At 35.7% G+C, this 21,991-nt stretch overlaps 1 protein-coding gene across 1 annotated transcript; it reads right to left on the reverse strand.

Annotated features, from left to right (window-relative positions):
- Positions 1 to 4,187: 4,187 nt before the first annotated feature.
- Positions 4,188 to 21,342, reverse strand: LOC117341298. The gene is made up of 6 exons (XM_033903153.1): positions 21,086 to 21,342; positions 10,655 to 10,932; positions 9,050 to 9,128; positions 7,924 to 8,016; positions 6,649 to 6,828; positions 4,188 to 4,952 (listed from the first exon to the last, which is right to left on the reverse strand). The coding sequence occupies exons 1-6, from the start codon at positions 21,141 to 21,143 to the stop codon at positions 4,786 to 4,788; spliced, it is 855 nt and encodes a 284-aa protein (XP_033759044.1). The 5' UTR covers positions 21,144 to 21,342; the 3' UTR covers positions 4,188 to 4,785.
- Positions 21,343 to 21,991: the final 649 nt, after the last annotated feature.

Consider the following 21,991-nt stretch of genomic DNA (forward strand, 5'->3'; position numbering starts at 1 on the left):
TAAGGTCATTTAAGGACGGCCTCCCGTGTGTGCGACATGCATGCGTGTGGTGAGTGCGTATGTGTGTTGAAAGGGTCAGTCAGGGCCAATATAATCCATAATTTTGTTGACCTTTAGTCGAAAGTCTAAAATGTAAAGTGTTTACGGACGAAAAACGACGACGGACAACGGGCAATAAAAATAGGTCACTTGAGACTTTGTCTAAGGTGACCTAAAATTCATCAGTCATATAACTTGTGTGTTTTTGTTACCTCAATAAAATAGCTAGCCACTCCCCTAGATATTAGAGAGGTTTAGCAATCTTACTTGTACGGGTACGGGTACGGGTACGGGTAGTCTACACGTACACGTACACGTAATTCTTATTTTTGGTATTACAAAGCATATACGTGTACTAGTACGTGTAAAGGAAGAACTGCTTTTATTGGTTGATTTAACCAATGACGATGTGTAGCGCTCAGGACAGAATGGCCGCTTATCGTCTGCTTGCTGCTATTGGAGAAGATGATGATCTTATGCTATTATCATTGAAAGGAGGTGAGCTCGAGACTGAAAAAAAACATTGTTTAATTTTGAAGACCTTACGAACGAGAAATGCAAAACTTTGTTTTGGTTTGAGAAGGACGATATTCCATTGTTGTGTCATGCTCTACAAATGACACCTAAAATTGAATGTACGAATAGGACGGCATGTTCCGGTCTTGAAGGCATCTGCATTCTTTTAAGACGCTTGACATACCCTAACCGTCTTAGTGACTTGTATTCTCTCTTTAGAAGATCGTCCACAGCTATGTCTTTTATTATCAATGAACTCTTGGACTTGCTACATGATACTCACGGACACTTGTTAAGGGATCTGAATAGATCATGGTTGTCAGAGCAAAATCTGGATGAGTTTGCTAATGCCGTCCGAGCACGTGAGGGGCCTCTTCCAAACTGTTGGGGTTGTATTGATGGAACCGTGCGGCCTGTATGTAGACCCACACACCATCAGAAACTGATATACAATGGTCATAAGAGAGTGCATGCACTTAAATATCAAAGTGTAGTTACACCTAACGGCCTTGTCGTAAACATGTTTGGTCCTAAAGAAGGGAAAAGACATGACGCTGGAATGTTGCGAGAGAGTCAGCTTCAGCAGCAGATGCGCTAGTGCGTGACAACGCCGACTGGAGATATATATGCGGTGTATGGGGACCCGGCTTATCCGCTGACGCCGTATATCATCACACCATACAGAGGAGGGGTTGTTTCGGCCAACTAGGCACTATTTAATAAAAAGATGTCAGCTGTTCGTATATGCGTTGAATGGACATTTGGGAAAATCCTTGCCCTGTTTTCCTTCCTTGATTGTAAGAAAAACCTGAAGTTGTATTTGCAGCCAGTTGGCAAATACTATCTGGTAGGAACGCTTCTGGTAACCAGACTAGCCAGTTATTCGGTGTGGAACCCCCAACTTTGCAGAGTTACATATCGGGATGATACTCGCAATGCATCCGATTTTTGAATTTGAAAATTATTTCAAAATGTTCAGTGACAAAAGTCAACAATGAAAATTATACATTTGGTTCTATTTATTTCATTTTAAATTAACAATTTAACATATAAGATATGTTTCCATCAAGTCTGTTGTTCTTACATGTATATAGTTTTGTCAAACACAACTTGTCTTACATGGACAAAGCTGCATTGTAGTTTGCAGTACACTGTCATACAGTAAAAACTTATTAGTTCTTATTTATCAGTGCTTTCATTAGATCGGCCATCATTTTAGCTTGTTGTTTTTCATTTTCTATTTTTTTTTGCATTCTTTCATGCTTCTCCAGTTCAAATTTCTCCTTCTGGAGCTGTAACTCTTGTTTTCTCATTTCGTCAACGTAAGTTTAATGGATTTGTTTATCTGCATCAATCTTGTTCTTACAATCAGTCTAAGTAAAACTATTAGAAGGGCTCATGAACATGAAGAAATATGTACAATTACAACATTAAATGATGAAGTATTAAGAATAGTGGATTAAGTTACAATTTGTGTGCCTCCTGATTGTTTTTCTTATGCTGCGATATTAGTAGCATTGTCCTCTCCCGCGCTCTCCTCGAGTCACACTCTATTTTGTGTTTAATGTTTTCAGGTATGGTAATCCACTCTCTTCTATTTGAGAAAGGATTCCTCGCTATAACTTCCCGCAAGAGGAGGATATCGTCTTTCTCTGTAAATCTGACTTGCTTTTTCCTTATAGAGCTCATGCTTGTGTATTCCTTTAAAGAGACAATACATTTCTCAATCATAATCTAGAAATATTGTATGCTTTTAAAATTAAATTAAAAATTAATCTAGTTTTTTTTCATTGATAAAGCATATAAAACTGAAATTAACATTTCGACAACAATGTCGATTTGTCAGAAATCCTCATAAAATATATTCACACTTTGAAAGTATGCCATATAACGGATCCAGTCGAGTCTCATGCATGACTAGTTCAATGTTAAAAGTCCTATTTTGTGAAGGAATCTTATTTCTGATTTGCTATCATATAACCATGTTTCACAAACTATTCACGTTTCTCCGATAGACTATGCCAAAAAAAAATGTTTAGGAAAAAATGCATGGTTTTAACGGGACAGTTTCGCTGATTGCAACAAAGTTGAAATACAGAAGCTGATTTCATTATCTAGTTGTCTAACATTGTTTCTTTTCACATTGAGATACACTCGAAAATACACATACACTGTAACACATTCGGGCCCCTGTGATATAAACTGACACGGAAGCTTATATTGCAACAGTGTACTACTACAATGTTTACCCAACATGTGATCTTTTGTTATATTATGAAGTAACGGTGGTTAAAAGTACACTTGCACTTTTATGACAAATGTACTTAGTTTCGGGAATAGACTGACGAACTGTGATATCAACGGCCTCATTTCAAAGAGATATTTTCGGTCAAATTTATAAAAAAAATCAAAGATCTCCACTTACCAAGCGTTGACTGGTATTCTCAAAATTACGTACATCATGAGTTTCATATGAGGAAATCTATAAAAGCTATATAATCTACACGTTGGTACTTACGTGTAGTCGCCGCTTTACAAGTTGTGCTGACTTGTAGAAAGTACGCGAACACGGAAAGTGATGACGTCACACACACGAAAAATAGGGAATTCCCCCTCTACCAGTCACGTACACGTAAGGCTGCTAAACCTCTCTATTGTGCACCATAACGGCACTCTCGGTCATGGGCTAGGCCTCCGGTGGGACGCCTGACCAGGATAAAGATGATGTACAGCTGAGCAAGGGACACTGGTAGGGATGGGGTGGATTTTTAAGCATCGCATGAGGGACGACCTTGACCTTCGTCAGGCTGATCAGCAGTTCACCAGTACTCGTCGCAGTTAAACACACGGGACTTCACACAACCGCCCGCTTGCAGCATATGTTGTCGTCGTACCTCCTGTGCAACACTATTTATGTCAGACTGTGTCAACCCAGTAAAGTCAGGGAATTGGAAATCTAGACTGTGATGTTTGTCTACTATCTTGGAACTTGCGAGTTTTTAGTCATTTCAAGTGCTCACTGTATTGTAAATGTAGCTGTGTGGACTAAGTTCTTCACTAGGACATATGTGTATGACCTTGAACTTTACATGCTTACATTATCATCTCGAGGAAGCTGAAGAGAGAACTTTGTTCATATACAGTGGTTGTTAAATAGTTATTACAGCGAAGGCAATTTATTAATTAACCACAACTTTATTCTTGAGCTGGAACTTTAAATTATAATACTCTAGTCACAGTAGTCTGTATGGTGGGAACCGAACCATTTATATTGCAGGAAATGTATTTTTAAAGACTGGTTAAATGGATACAGACCCTGTCTGCTGTAACGTACAGTATTGTTATAACGTTTGATTTTTTCCCCTGGTTCACCAAGGCAGTACTTGTGAAAATATTTAAACTTTATTTGTTGATTTATTAAATGTTGTTCATTTTAAACTTATTTGTTGAGTATTCTGTTTCCTGGTATTTCTGTACACAAGACCGCGAGGGCATCGCGACAATGGGACACGGTTTTCATTGGATAATTTAGATGTGTAAGTGTAATTCGACTTTATATTTCCCGGAATATCTATCATTCCTTCTTATCTGAAGTGATACTTCAATCACATCAGAACATAATACAGAAATCCTCAATATTTCTTTTTATTACAAATTCATTTCTACATGTGTCTATATTACAAGAAAGTTATAATGACGAAGAGTTCGTCAGTTACAGCCGTGTTTCTCTCCTTGACTTGCACATTGACAATCAGATGACGCAAAGCAAAATAACTATATGGAATTGCAACTGCGCCCAGTACTTTGATGATTAAAGTAGTTTGGGTGTATCAGTCAGTAGCAGAATAACTAACACCGAAGTTTTTTTTATTTGTATTTCATGAAAAACTATAGATATCTGACAATAATTTAATATTTTTAGCTAAATCGTTGGTTTTACAACACCAGCATACACATCGTTAAGGCCGAATTTCTACGCAATCGCCGAGATGAGGTTGTATCAATTATTTCATTATATACTATGGAAATATAAGTCATGATCAGCTGTCAAAGGATGTCTGCTACTATGCTGATTGCTGACGTAGGTTGATAACAGCGATATATATACGACAGCGATATGCGATAGATAAATATAAATAAAAATATCCGAACTATGGCTACAAAGAACTGCATCTCATATTTGTTTTTGTGTTCTAGTCACTCCAAGATGACCTCTGGTAAGATGTTTATTCAAACTTGTTCACAAATGTACGAAACACTCGAGCCACAGTTGCCTCCCTTGAAAACGGATTCTCTCACTCGCATGCAATCTCCAGATCCTCTTTCGTCGGGAATAAAAACTTGTCCGGTTGACCAATAAAAATTATCGCTCATATATTCTGCACCCAACCAACAACCTGGAAGAAACAAACTATCATTAAAACATGTTTCTGTTTGTGTTTTGCGTCATTAATTTGACCTCGTGAGCATTCATATGGCGTTGTTTTATGGAACTGAGCGTCCTGGAAATAGACCAAATGCGTTTGTTTTTGTTTTGTTTTGTTAAACGTTTTATCAACAGCTTAAGAACGCTGTGGTGGGAGGCTACTATATGTTATTCTCCTTGGAAACGAGTGTCAAACCCACACACAAATCCACGGCGTCTGTATACGGGAACCCTAAATCAAGAACAAGCAAAACAAAAAAAACCTTTTTTTTTGCCCTGATGACAAGTGCTGCCTGCAACTTCATGGTTACCTTATGACCAGGTACTGGCTGCAACTTCATGGTTACCTAGTGACTATGTACTGCCTATAACTTCATGGTTACCTAGTGAGCAGGTATTGTCTACAACTTCTTCGTTACCTAATGATTAGGTACTGGCTACAACTTCATGGTTACCTAATGGCCATGTACTGACTACAACTCCATGGTTACCTAATGATTAGGTACTGACTACAACTTCATGGTTACCTAGTGGCCTGGTACTGACTACAACTTCATGGTTACCTAGTGACCAGGTACTGCCCACAACTTCATGGTTACCTAATGATTAGGTACTGCCCACAACTTCATGGTTACCTAATGATTAGGTACTGGCTACAACTTCATGGTTACCTAGTGGCCTGGTACTGACTACAACTTCATGGTTACCTAGTGACCAGGTACTGCCCACAACTTCATGGTTACCTAATGATTAGGTACTGCCCACAACTTCATGGTTACCTAATGATTAGGTACTTGCTACAACTTCATGGTTACCTAATGATTAGATACTGCCCACAACTTCATGGTTACCTAATGATTAGATACTGCCCACAACTTCATGGTTACCTAATGATTAGGTACTGCCTACAACTTCATGGTTACCTAATGATTAGGTACTGCCCACAACTTCATGGTTACCTAATGATTAGGTACTGCCCACAACTTCATGGTTACCTAATGATTAGGTACTGGCTACAACTTCATGGTTACCTAATGATTAGGTACTGGCTACAACTTCATGGTTACCTAATGGTTAGGTATGCCAACAAATCAATGGTTACCTAATGCTTAGGAACTACCCACAACTTCATGGTTACCTAATGATTAGGTACTGCCCACAACTTCATCGTTACCTAATTATTAGGTACTGGCTACAACTTCATGGTTACCTAATGATTACGTACTGGCTACAACTTCATGGTTACCTAATGGTTAGGTATGCCAACAAATCAATGGTTACCTAATGATTAGGAACTACCCACAACTTCATGGTTACCTAATGATTAGGTACTGGCTACAACTTCATGGTTACCTAATGATTAGGTACTGCCCACAACTTCATGATTACCTAATGCTTAGGTACTGCCCACAACTTCATGGTTACTTCATGACCAGGTATGCCAACAAAGCAATGGTTACAAGTTACCACTACGATCAACATTAAACCACCAGCGACCTACCGGCCCTGAAAGGGCGGCATCTATTCGTCCCTGCCACAAAACTTTACACCACGTTACATTCTATTGACCATCTCAATGGGATTCACAAGCTACTATCCTTGGTCATCGGGTTTTTAAGATCCGTCTTCTATATATATATATGCACGTATTACACTGTTTTACTTACTGGTTGTAGAAGGACATAAGGAACTGGCGGCTGATTGTTTGTCAGCAGTATCGGCAACAAAGAGCCGAGCAGAGCCAGGGCAGTTATTGAACGCAATGGTCCAGGAATAGGTGACGCCATAGTAGAGGCACAACCCCGTCAACGCATTAATTGTATACGGAGAAACACAGGTAACGGCACCTAGAATGTTGAAAATACTATATAGTGATACCAAGTCTAAGCTGGTCATTACAAGGTCTGCCAAGTGTAGTAGTTATTAGATTTAAGGAATTTGAAGCCGCCGTCTGCTACATGCCGGTATAGGGTGAGCAACTGTCAAGCTACGCGAAAAACTGACATTCATCATGTGTACAGGCGAGATTGCATAAGCTGACCGCTGAACATTACCCCCCCCCCCCCCCCCCCCCCCCCTTAAACTTTTCAATTGGTATCATAATATTATTTATCATAACACAATCATTGTTTAATCATAATCTAATCGTCAAACAGGGACACAAGTGCTTTGATTATAATTTGTTCTGGGCAGCTATATTTTCTGTATGTAATACACCAGAGATAGGTACAAAGATAGCAGTGATCATCACCCCACCTAGATTCTGTTACATCAGGTATGTAATTAATAATCACAATCAGAAAGATTCAGTCGCAACATGTTTCTATGAACTAACATCATTAATTAATTTCTTTTCACGTGACTTCACTTTGTCATCTTCATCAGAAAGTCATAGAAACGTCACGAAGAATTTGCAATACTTACTTTGATGTATGAGCCAATATTCACAATAATACTTATCAACCTGATTTGTTTTTAGCATACTGTTTTTTTATCAATCTATTTGTAGGACAAACGCAGACACACTAGCACGAATGCTTAGTTACGTCACAGTTTGCCGAGGTTATTAAGTTGGTCAATATCACAATATTTTATTTAAGACAATATAGATATATCCGCCTTATCTAAAGACAATTATTGTATATTTACCCAGTACTTCATTTGCTTGCTTATTGTAGTGATATTCCATTCATCCAATAATAGACGGATGTTTGTCATAACAAATACCGGTTTTATCCACGACCAATCTCTGTTTTATCCATTACATTATCGTGACTATACTCTGCCATCTCAATCAGATAAGGACACCAAAGCGGAATTAATTCCTATACTGGATGTGGCTATGTACTTACCAACACGAAGATATTCTTTGTCTGTTTATATTCTGACGTAATCACTTTGTTTTTTTACTTATTATCGACCTTTAGACATAATCAATATACCTGCAGTCGTTGTTGTAGTAGGTGTAGTCGTCGTCGTTGTTGTAGACGTAGTGGTTGTTGTCGTCGTTGTTGTTGGTACATCAGGTACGGGCGCTACACATAAATGACAAATAGGAATACACAAAATGTGGCGAAAACATGTGTTCCAGTTACTTAATTTGCTGAAGAAAATTGAACACATAAAGTAGCAAAATATTTCACATGAATTATTACTTTTGAACACCATTTTGACACTCAGTCAAAGATTTATTTCCTTGAAAAAAGGTAGGGGCGCCCTTATTAGGGCAGGCGCCCTTATTAGGTCAAATACGGTATGTCATCAACAGTCAGTTTATGTCTACGATAACATTCAAACCGGCTAGAGAGAACGATGTTGTGTAAATATAATCAAACGTTCTGTTATGTATACCTATGGTCATACCTGTCTAAGAGATTAACGTCTATAACTACAGCAATTTGGTTTGGGTTGGTTTATTTTGTGTGTGTTTAACGTCCTATTAACAGCTAAGGTCATTTAAGGACGGCCTCCTGTGCGTGCGACATGCATGCGTTTGGCGAGTGCGTATGCGTGTTTTGGGAGGCTGCGGTATGTTCGTGTTAAGTCTCCTTGTGATAGGCCGGAACTTTTGCCGATTTATAGTGCTACCTCACTGAAGCATACTGCCGAAGACATCCAGCAGCACACCCACATTCATTAACAATCTCGTCTATAGTTACAGCAGAACCTTCTTTAATACTCGCCCCTTTCTATAGTTACTTTAGAGTCCTGTCTATAACTACAAAGAAACCTGATTAAGGTCAGGTCATAGTAGCCTATAACAATTCATTATAACACATTCTTTAAAAATCACCTGTCTTCCACTACAGACAAATAACTACCTGTCCATTTCTTCATTCACTTCTGCATTAAATATCATCTGACTAACGTCCATTTATTCGCCTGTCTACAACTATCACGAAACCTCATTATGGTCACGTCTATTTATATTCAATATCATCTTAACTAGATATAAATATCAATTTTTATCACTGATGGTCTGGTCAGTTAAAGTGACGCATACATCTCTTTCCGGACAACACTACTCTCTTTAATTAATAATATTATATAATCCATGTTATTACTCACCTGCGCACACAGTGCTACCATTGGTCAGTTTCACGCATGCGTGGAATTCCGGGCAAGTGGATTTCTGACAGCTCCAAATCTTGTTTAAATAATACGCAAATAATAATTTTCATTCAAAGTTATTTACCTAAGTATGGAGTCCCTTGACTGACATGACACACTTATTTTAATTCTAAATGTTGTTTCGTTTTATCGAAATAACAACTCGTTTGAAAATGATATACTATTTCGTTTTATCGAAATGTTATCTCAGGTTATTGAAATAATAATTCGTTTTTTCGAGATGTTTTTTTCGTTTTATCGAAATAACATTTCGTTTAATCGAAATAATATTTCGTTTAATTGAAATAATATTTCATTTAATCGAAAAAAAAATTCGTTTAATCGGAATAATAATTCGTTTTTTCGAGACGTTATTTCGTTTTAACGAAATAATAAAAGCCTATCGAAATACTAGAAATTTGTATCGGTATTTAGGGCACTCTTCTTTACAATGGTGGTCTTTTTAGGTTCATTACCTACAGTGTACTTCATTTGCACAGTGCTGCATATGAAATGCTACTCACAGAAGTAAAAGTTTAGAAGCTGAGTTAAAAAATGAGTTCAATGAGTTCTTCTTACATAGGGTCGGCATTGTAACTCTGTTATAACATGGGCTCAGTTTCATCAACAATCCGTATCTTACCTTATTTAAGAAAAATTCTTAACTTAAAATTGTCCATAGGAAAACATTACAGAAGTTAAGGAAAGTTCACTTAGCTTTTTTTCCGTTAATCCTGTAATGCTTTTCTATGAGGAATTTTAAGTAGAGGATTTCCCTGAAGTTGAGAAATATTGATGAAAGCGGAGCCTGATAGTTTGTTCTTCTCCATAAATAATAAATAAATTAAATGTCGACAGGCCTACCAAACTATCATGTCATGACATGTCATTACATTAAAACAAGGTTCATTAAAAACATCGATACCTTCCTGAAACTTCAATTTTCATAAACCACGAAAAAGGCACTTCTAATTTTTATTTGTTCTATAAAATATATTTTGTGCCATAAAATGGCATTTTTATTCAGTTTGACGCCTTATGGTAAGTTTTCCGTATTCCGCATCTTCATGGCAATTTTAAGATATAGATTTATTGGACAGAAGTGTGATTTGATGGACGGACTTTAAGTGGAATGCATAGTGCACCCGTCTATCGCAATAATTGCCGATCTATTTAAAGGATCTCGCTGGCGGTCAAATATAACTTATTTTATGTAAACGCAAAACAGAACAGCAAAGAAAAAACATGTGTTAATAAGCAATGGACGATGTTCCAAATTTATGTTAAGGCAATATACATACTATTGCTGTATATCGAATTCCTGAATTATATATTATATACTAGCTTAGCATGAACAAAAATGTATAACACCGACTTGATGACAAAACCGTAATTCAAACATAATTATAAGATTAAATGAGTAAATGCCTTCTGTTTCATCGACGACTTCTTCGAAGCAAATCTATGTCAAATCTGGGCTAATTCACAATCGCAAATGATGGGGCTGACAAAGAAACCACTTCGCATATCAACAAGCACCAAGTCTTTTGCAGTTATAATTACCGGCGGTTTCGAAAACGATGTATCCTTCATATCCTTAAAGATGATGCCATCTTTGTCGGTCAGAGAACTTTCGACCTGGGTAGTCTCGGTGTTGAGTTCACAATCAAGACGAGTCGGGTCATAGTTGATACTCTGGCACTCCCGCGCTACCATACACATCATAACACATTGTTGGTAGCCATATGGAGAAACAGTTTTATAGCTGGAACCTTCTAGGTATTTATTGCTAAATGTCTCTGTTCTGACATCCTCACATTTTTCAGCTGTGACATAAACAACTGCAACAGAAAAGTAATTTGAATATATAAAGTCAGTTATATGTGCACAGTTTTGTAAAATCAACAGAGAAACCTACAAATACTCAAATTTAAGGAGAATTAGACTAAGGGTACCGGGAGAGTAAGCGTCCTATGCTTTATACGCACCGTCCGCAAAACAAACAAACCTAGGTCCAATCCGAGTTTGGTCACGTTCTAAGAACGAGAATAAGGGTGATGGCAATGGAATCAATGTCCGACATTGCTGAAGAAAATGAAGTATTTCATAAGGATCTTGGTGTCGAACAATTTCCTACGGTCTTCGCTAGAACTGCATCTCTCGAAACCCCGTTTTTGATCCGTCAGCAGTCAACATCTACCCTAAAAATCGCGTATAATCTAAATAAGTCCTTGAATATCGATTTATTTATAGACGGTAAGGGAAACAAGAACGATATATAAGATTTTACGATCAATTGAAAGCAATACTATGCTGTTGTATGCTTTAATCACTATCAGAAGTAATACTTTACGGTCTTGCCACCCCCAAAACAAATTGCATTGAAAATTTGCCCTGGACATAGATGTAAAACCATCCTAGAGAAATGTGATCGTAATTTGCCCCTATATCCGAAATGTAACTTTCGGTTTGATTACCTATTATTTTAGTGTTTTTTAATATCGCATACGTTTTTTATGCCATTGTGACAAGCAGTGTACGTTACATTTAAAATAATTCATTTAGCCTCTATTGATACATCATTTAGTTGATATCAGTATTACATTTGATAATATTCCTTACAAGTGTGTTTATCAAAAAGTATTTGATAATGTATGTATGCCCAAATAACTACATCATATGAAAACTAACTCTTGTCTTAATAAATTGTAGCTGTAATATTGGACAATGCATACATATACCGTTGGGTATTCCATCAAAATACATGTAATCAGGTTATTGAATGATGAAGCTTAAATGCCTTATCTGCTTTGCTAGAACACATTATACTGTAAGCATCAGATAATTCTGGACAAGATATTTTACTTTTACCCTTCGGTGTATAACGCTAACCATATTAAAATGCCATGTACAGTTTTCATGGACATTTATCCCGCCCTGTTTTAATTTCTAACACGGTTTTATATTCATATCGGAGGCCGTACAAAACCATGCACACAACATCAAACAACATTACGGCGTAGTCACTGTGTATTGGTATTAGTTTATCTAGTTATCTTTAACTATCGATTTATCGAACCTACCCCAAACAGAACACTTAAGTCCAATTCCTATTAAGCATTACATACCTCGTTTGGGGGCAGACGCTTGTTTTTTTCTCTAAAAAACCCAGCTAAATACTGTGGTTCTGTTGTAATGGTATGATGCGTTGCCATCAATTAAAACCACATTTATTTTTTAAATCTCGTTTAAATATGGAATATATATTTCCTTTTCTTTAATGCATTGAACATTAGTGGGTCGCTCATGCCTGATGGTCATGAAATATTCATCTACGCAGCACATAAAATAAATGATTGTTTCGATGAACGATATACATCAAAACAATTATTACAACATGAAATTTAAAAATAAATAGTACTCTGCAGTGAACTGTTCGTGTAAAATAAAAATAGATATTATTGACATACATCCAAAATATCGAAATCAAAAGTTGTATATATTAAGTTTATATTCGAGAGCCTTAATAGTTATCCAGCGATTTCCTATGAGATATTCAACAGAATATTTACTTTTGCACTTTTTATTTGATACTATGTATTTCATGTTTCAATTCTCATACACATACTAACAGTCTACTTACAATTTAGGCGATAACACTCCTAAAGCAAACTATATATTTATGGGTGATTTTAATTGCACTTTAAATAATGAACTAGATAGAATCCCAACAACGCATATAAATGATCCAACTACACAGGAATTTAAGAACCTTATGGGAAAATGTGAGCTGAGAGATTTATGGCGTGAACGAAACCCAAAAAACAAGGAATTTACATTTATGAGAGGGAATTCAAAATCAAGAATAGATTTCATCTTGGTATCAAATGATATGTATAATGAAATAGTGAATGCAAAGATAATTCCTTGCAGTTTCAGTGATCATAATATAACTTCCGAATTCAAAATCGAAAAGGTAAAAGTTGGCCCTGGTACATGGAAAATGAATACCTCTGTTATTGAATCAGACCTATTCAAAAACATGTTCGAAACTTTTTGGTTGCATTAGAAAACAGAACAAGTTAAGTTTAGTAACATTATGGAGTGGTGGGAAATAACAAAAATAAAGATAAAGGAACTTACAATACATGTGTCAAAAATACTGAATAGGAAAGATAGCGAAATAAGAAGGAAAGAACATGAACTTGAACAAATGGTCAAATCATTCGATAGTCATAAAGAGTGAATTGTGTCCCTAACTAGCGAAATAAATTCATATTACAAACACAAAGCTGAGGGACATAGAATAAGGTCTAGAATTAAACAATTCGAGGAAAATGAAACGTCTTCACGATACTTTTTTAATTTGGAGAAAACAAAGGCAAAAGAAAAGCTATGGTACAGAATAAAAGCAGAAGATGGTAATTATAAAGATGGTATCTCTGCAATTTTAGATGAGCAAATGAAATTTTATAAAAAATTATTCTCATCGGAAGGGTGGGATAGAGAAGCTGCGAATTCACTCCTTGAAAATGTAGATGCTAAATTAACTGACCAACAGAAAGAAGAATTAGAGCTTGATATAACTGAAATGGAAATACACAATAGTATTAATCAAATGAAAAAGAATAAGTCTCCGGGTGAGGATGGTATTGTTTCTGAATTTTATCAACATTACTGGTATCTAATTAAAGAAGAATTTTTAGCGGTTTTAAGAGAAATATTTGCATCAAACAAATTATCTGAATCACAAACAAAAGGCATACTCACTTTATTATATAAAAAGGGAGAAAGGGAAATGATTCAAAATTGGAGGCCATTGACTTTGTTAAATGTTGACTACAAAATTATAGCAAAGACTCTTGCTAATAGAATAAAAAAGTATTTAAAATATATCATACATCCAGATCAGAAAGGATTCGTACCTGGTCGAAACATATCAGATGCCAATAGGCTAATTCAAGATATTTTTGAACTTACAGATCGCAAACAATCAGAGGGAGCAGTAATTGTTCTAGATCAAAGTAAAGCATTTGATAGAGTAGAATGGTCATGGGTGAATGAATGCTTGGATTATTTCAATTTTGGCGCGAAATTTAAAAATTGGATTACAATGCTTTTGAAGGATTCAAAAACATGTATTAAAACCAATGGTTATATCAGTAAATATTTCCAAATATCGAGATCAGCGAGACAAGGCTGTCCGATAGCTCCGATTTTGTACATCTTACAAGCGGAACCATTAGCTTGTACAATAAGGAGGAATGAGAACATTAAAGGTATCGAACTTACTAATCAAACCGAAACAAAAATAAACATGTTTGCTGATGATACTCAGCTCTTCGTTAGGGACGAACCATCTGTAGTGGAAATATTCCACGTATTAGATACCTTTCAACTAGCATCAGGCTCTAAAATCAATTTAGACAAAACTACAGGCATATATTTAGGTAGATGGAAAGATAAAAATCCAATTTATACAAACATTGCATGGTCAAGAACTTCTGTTAAAACACTTGGGGTACATCATGGTTACATTATCGATGACAAAGCAATTTGGGAGGAGAAAATTAAAAAAATCAAAGCATGTGTGCAGGTATGGAAAAGCAGAAACTTAACACTATACGGTAAGAGTCTGGTAATAAAATCCTTAATCATATCGCTTATAGATTACGAAATAGAAGCTCGCGGTATTCCAGAGAGATATGCTAAAGAAATAGATGCATTAATATGGGGCTTTGTATGGAATGAAAAGAGAGATTTAGTCAATCGTAAGGTCATATCTAACCAATATAAAGATGGTGGAATGGAAATTATTAATATTACCGATTACGTTTATAGTAGACATATAAAAACATTATATAAAATAATAAAATGTGAAAATAGCACATGGAATGCCATTGGTAAATATTGGATTGGGTACAAGGATACAACATACGGAATACAGAATTTTTTATGCAAACTCTCTGACGTTCGAGTTATGGACTTATCAAAAATTCCAAGTTTTTACAGAACACTTATAGAAGTGTGGGCAAAATTTCAAAAATCTAGCATCTCTGATTTTAGTAGAAATAAAATTTTAGAACAGCCTATATTTGGAAATCATTTCATTCAGTACAAAAGGAAGGCTATATTTTTCAATTCCTTTCTAAAGAGTAACATTTTTGCAATCAAAGATTTATGGGACGAGCGTAGAAATAATTTTAAAGGCGATCTTGAAATTTTTAATATGTTAACAGATAAAAGAAACTGTATATCAGAATTGGCAAAATTCAAAATTGCTTTCCCCATAGAATGGTTAAATATATTGAAAAGAAATGATACTAGAGTGATAGAATGTGTATATCCTATAATAGACACTAATCTAGATATAATTGGAAAAGATGGGAAGCCAATAGCATGTAAAAACCTTAAACCAAAAATGATTACAAGTAAAATAAAAGCCGACGAAATTCCAAGATGTAAAGATAAATGGGAATTTGAATTTGAAAAACAATTTAATTGGGAGTTATTATGGCAAAATATCACAAATACTATTATTACTATGCAAATGAAAGAGTTTCAATGGAAATGTGTCCACAATGTACTTTACACTGAATCAAAAATTAGCATGTTTAGTCCTTCAAATGGCAAATGCCATTTCTGTAAAACACATATCGAAGATATTGTACACCTTTTTTATGAATGTAACACTGTAAAAAATATTTTGAACATGTGTTCATCACAAATATTAAAACATATCCCAGAATTTAGAGAAGAAATGTTAACGGTAGAAATTGTAATTTTGGGATACGAAGAGAATAATAATCTGTCTATACTCCTTAATACTGCTTTAATTGCATACAAATGGACTATTTGGAAATGTCGAAACGATATAAAATACAATAGAAATATATTGACTGACGCTTCCATCTTTGAAAAGGTAAAAGCATTATTAGTAAGTAATTTAGAAATGTACATTAAATCGAAGAAAAAGAAAATAGTGACGATAAACTATGTTCAGAATGTTTTAAATGCTTTATTATAGAAACAACAATTGAACTATAGAATGAATGAATGAATGAATGAATGAATGAATGAATGAATGCAAGTAATACAAAAATAAATGTATAAATTATCATTAAAAAATTAAAGTAATTAAAAAAATAAGATAAAGAAAAAAGTGCTATGATGATAACCCTGGAGGCTCTTGGTGCTACGCACCTATAATAAATAACATTATGGTAAATTACAAAATGCATGTGAACAATATATGTGAATGCAATTGAGTATGTAGCATGTGCTTTTGTGTATTTGTTTGTATGTGTATTGTACGTGTGGTTATTTTTGGAAGCGGGTTAATATGTAAAGTGCATATTGTGTGAATATGTTTTATATGCGTGCGCGTCCTCTGTGTGTGGCTGAGATTGTTGGTTCGGGTTAGTATGTAAAATGCATATTGTGTGAATATATTTTGTATGCGTGCACGTTCTCTGTGTGTGACTGAGATTGTTGATTGAGCAGGTGTGGACTGTATAGGTGAATGTGTTGTGCGTGTGCATGATACCGTGTGTGTGTGCGTAATGTGGGCGTATGTGAGTGCGTGTATAATTTGGCATAAGGTGCAGGATGATGCGCATAGTATATATTGGAGTATGGAGTGTGCAATAGTTAGAAATGAGAATGTAAGGGAAAAAATCCAGCAAAATTGAAATGATGAGCCCAACAGTCTGAGCACACAAAAAAAAAAAAAAAAAAAAAAGTCTACTACTCAACATATATCTATTTTGACATTTGTTAGGATGAAATAATGTTAAATAAATGGTCAATAATACCGTGTAATACGCTTATGGAATAGATATCGTAGGACACGTGTAAAAACAGTGTTGTGACGTCAATAATAACCTATGAATCTAAATTAATGTATGTCATCACACGTTTGGCTCTGTAGAGATAAACAAATCGTGAGAGCCGAAATCAGGCTGTGTTACATCTATAAGTTAGCTGTGTTGATATTTTCAAAGCCGTTTACCAGTATACTTATAATAATATATCCTATTAACCTTTCGGAAGGTATTGTTTACATGTCTAGGTGCCATTAACGTGCTATCAGATTAAGTCAGTGACGTAGTTGTTTTGTTTTGATTGTAGAGTTTTAATGTCTTATGGCAGTAAACATTAAGACACACGTCACCGAGACGTACAGAAAAAAAGAAAGTGAGCCAAAATTTTTCTTTAAACTGAGAACCTCTTTCTAACTGATTTTGTTATCTTGTAGGAATTTATGTCTTTGAAACAATCAATCTTATGAGGTGTGGTCACGTAAGGACGAATGACTTTTCAATGCCACACCTGGACACTTTAACTTGTTACCCCGCCAATTGCTATCGCTTCGCGGCCTATCAACACAATAAGGTCAGATTTCATGAAAGATGGACCAGGTGCGATTTATTGGATCCGGAATTGCATTTTGCGACACATTTTATGTCACGGAATTGTCTATTAACTTACAAATGTAGTCTTCTTCCCGACCTGGCATGCCGGGTATGTGTGTGCAATGCAGTTTTAACTATGCAGAGAGATACTTAATAAATGGTATTATGACAAAGCAAAGCCTAAAGAAATAGTATTTTACTTGAAACAAAAATTGAGCGTAAACGCATAGGAATCCATCTTTAAAGAAATTGAATTGAATAGCACTAGGTCGCTAGTTTGGTTTCTAACTGTTTAACTTCCTATCACCAGGAAAGGAAAAGGTTGCTGATGCTGATGTTTTGAGATATAAATTTGTGTACACAACATTACAGTTGTAAAATATCAATTTGATGAATTTTGAAGACATCAAAAGTAAATGATCATTGAACGTCTACAAAAATTTGAAAAATTCACAATAGCATTTCATTTAAATTTACGTAGTTTCAGATAAGATGTTATCTAAACATTAATTTTATTGTCAAATGATGATCAATTATGAATTCAACCATTTAACCTCGTTTACGATAACTGCCAAAGGTGTGAATTCGAACAACTTTGGACCAATGGTAACCTTTATGTAAAGTTTGAGAAAAATACTTCTAGAACTAAAGAAATAGCGATAACATGGACTGTTTACGGACGGTCAGACGGGCAACGGGAAAAGAATGTTTTGAAAAATAATTAATTAATTTGGCATATTTGATATTTGATGTTTTAGGCGGGCAACGGAATAAGAGCGGCTTCAAAATTATTTTTTTTTATGTTTCTGAAAGAACATTAAATAATTGTATATATTCTGAGCCATTTTCTTTTGAGGAATTGTACAAGCGTATCATATGAAAAATATTAGCGCCTTTCATTAAAAAATAAAATTTGATACAATTGAACCAGAATAAGACCAGTATAATACAACGCTAACGAACTCGTCGGTGACGCTAAGGGTAAAAATTGCGACTAATGACACTCAGTTTGGTTTGGTTTATTTAGTTTAACGTCCTATTAATAGCTAAGGTCATTTAAGGACGGCCTCCCGTGCGTGCGACATGCATGAGTGTGGTGAGTGCGTATGTGTGTTTTGGGAGGCTGCCGTATGTTCGTGTTAAGTCTCCTTGTGATAGGCCGGAACTTTTGCCGATTTATAGTGCTACCTCACTGAAGCATACTGCCGAAGACACCCAGCAGCACACCCCACCCGGTCACATTATACTGACAACGGGCCAACCAGTCGTTCCAACTCCAAATAACCTGAGCGCTCAGCAGGAGTAGCAACTACCATTTTTAAAGACTCTGGTATGTCTCGGCTAGGAGACAGAACCCAAAGCCTTCCTCACAGCGGCGAACGCTCAACTAAAGGCCAAAAGTGAGGCATTGTCAAGGGAGATATTTGGAAGAAGAACGTTGTTAAGAAAGAAGAGAAAAGATAAGATTCCAAATTAGTCGCCTTTTACTATCATGCCATTGGGGCAGCAGGTACAATTCGTATGCCCTTCCTGCAGGGCAGAATGACACTCAGTATAGGTGAGTTTGTTTTAAGGGGTCTAATAACCTCTCAACAGCAAGGGCCATGAAAGGACAGATGACAAGGGGACAACCTTAGAGGAAATAAAAGAGCAGAAAGAAGGAACAGCGTGGAGAAAGAGGACAAAGAGCGACAAATATATCTGTTTGATAATTTAGTACTGTTATTTAATTAATTTCATGGTTTCTGTATTGGATTTCATATTGAGAAAACAATTGAGACCAGGTGGTTATCAAGTTATTTGCGTGCATTTCAGGTTGTACTCTTTATGAGAAAATTGGATATTGATTTGTTCTAGGAGATGGAAACATAACAATAATGTACAACTGTTTGTTTTGCTGTCCTGAATGACATGGCACTAATTATATACCATATTGCAGACAAACAGTAACGACATGTTCAATAAGTGAGTACATAAAACGCCGCTCGTTTAGTTCGATAGCAAATATGTATTAGAATATCAAGAAACAACATTTTGTTTTCAAAAAGTGATGTCACAAAACGGGCCTTTTCTGTATGATCAATATACAGCAAAATGTTTCAACCACCACCACCTACCAAGGACTGCTTACAGTTAAAAATGAAAGTGCCTCTTATTTCCAGAGAAGATGTCGTTTACAGCAATATAAAAAAATGCATATTTTGGTCTGTTCGGAAAACAACATAGCCGACAGGCAGTCATCTTGGATTTTTGTATAACTGAAGTTTGTTATCACTTTGGTTTGGTTTTGTTTTGTTTATTCAACGTCCTATTTCCCAGAATGTATATCAGGGATCTTTTTTATACTTCATATATAAGATCCCCTTGGTCTGTAGTTGAGCGTAAAACATTTTGGGACCAGTGGGAAAATAACATGACCGACAGGCGGACATTCTGGATTTGATAATCAAAGTTTGTTACCACTATTTCTCATAAAGTTCCAAAGATATCTTCTCAAAGTTACATGTATGTAAGTTCCCCTTGGTCCATAGTGTGCATATTGCATTTTGGGAACGATCCGAAAATATCATGGCCGACAGACAGCCATCTTGAATTTTGACAATTGATATTGTTCTATATCAAGTTAGTAATTGTTTTGAAAGAAGAGTGAAGGAAGGAAAACGAAGAGAAAAGATCAGTCGTTCATTTGACTGCTATAGATCATTCAATGGTGGGCGCCAGGATCCCTCATGGATGCCTTGGTTAAGGTTACACGTGGTGTTACCAATTTCGTGCAACCCCTAATGCCCATTGTTGCTAATAGATTTGAAGGAGATTAAAATGTTTAAATACATAATTACATGACCAGTTCACAATGTTGTCCTTAACCCAACGCCTGGCTTCCTATCCCATTGGGCCAAAATTCAAAAGAAGGCTATTTGACTATAAATAAATGAGCAAAGATTTTTAAAGTTGAGCCATTTTAGCCCTACTCCTCAGCCTCCTGGGACGCAGCCCCGTACAATTCACAAATGCAGATTTCTATGCTCTACTGATGTTCCATGTCAAGTTGACTCTGTATGTCGGAAGAAACATGCAAAAAGGAAGACAGACAACGGGCATTGCGGTATGATATAGATTTGCCCGGATCAGCTAAAATTGATTGAACATAAATATGATCGGAACATAAAAGCAATTAAAAAATTCATCAAAATGATCACCCATAGCTTTATGACATAAGACACCAACCTTCATGCATACATAATGTGTTTGGATGCGTCTAAGGATATGAAATTAATTAAAAAGTAGTTTTTTTTTAATTCTGTATAACATGATGAATTCTGCCTGAAAAAAAGTTTTCATCTCTGGATTTGTAATTCATTACAATTGTGTGCCTGCTTGCCTAACGTCTACACGAATATTAACGGCATCGATTTAAGTAAACTACATACGATTCTCTACATAACACTTTTCAGAATTCAAAAATTCAGAATTTTTTGAAGCAGAGACAATTCTTTTATTTTTCTTACTGAACACATTTGCAGGTGCGTTGTAAAGCGCATTGTTTAGAATACATAACTAAATTGTTTAAAACACAAACCTGTTACAAGTCTGTACCAGCAGATAAGATTGACGATGGTCCTGAGTATTGACGTCATCGTTTACTAATGTGCTCTCGGCAAACGATGACTTTTAGAGTCCGAATGTGTATTACAATCCCATCACAAAAGCAAGATGTTGCTCAGGCCTCGCGTAGTAGAAACAACAGGCCAAATCCCTTTCTTAGGTGCATCCTATTAAGCCAGAGTATTACAGAAAGTGTGTTTACTCTGTTAAGCGGATATGGAACTGATGCTGTTAAAATTATCGGACCATATATAACCTCCGTTCTTAGCAGACTGAGTTTAATTGATTTCATCTCTGTTGATTTACACTGTATATATTTATTTGCATTCTTCTTGGTGTGTGGTTTGATCATATGTATATTTATTTTCATTCCTCTTTATGTGTGAAAAGGTCATGCGTATATTTATTTCCAATCCTCTTTATTGGTGATTTGGTCATGCGTATATTTATTTCCATTCCTCTTTATGTGTGATTTGGTCATACATATATTTATTTTCATTCCTCTTTATTGGTGATTTGGTCATGCGTATATTTATTTCCATTCCTCTTTATGTGTGATTTGGTCATACATATATTTATTTCCATTCCTCTTTATTGGTGATTTGGTCATGTGTATATTTATATTCATTCCTCTTGGTATGTGGTTTGGTCATGCGTATATTTATTTTCATTGTTCTTTATGTGTGATTTGGTCATGCGTATATTTATGTTCATTCCACTTTATGTGTGATAAGGTCATGCGTATATTTATGTTCATTTAAGCATTGAATAATGTTATGTTCAGATGTATGGGGGTATAAACCTAAATAGGTCTTGGTTGTGTGATTTAGCCATACGTATATCTATTTTCATTCCTCGTGGTGAGGGGATTTGAGCATGT

This window comes from Pecten maximus, chromosome 13 (assembly GCF_902652985.1).
Source record: "Pecten maximus chromosome 13, xPecMax1.1, whole genome shotgun sequence".
NCBI classification, from domain to species: domain Eukaryota; kingdom Metazoa; phylum Mollusca; class Bivalvia; order Pectinida; family Pectinidae; genus Pecten; species Pecten maximus.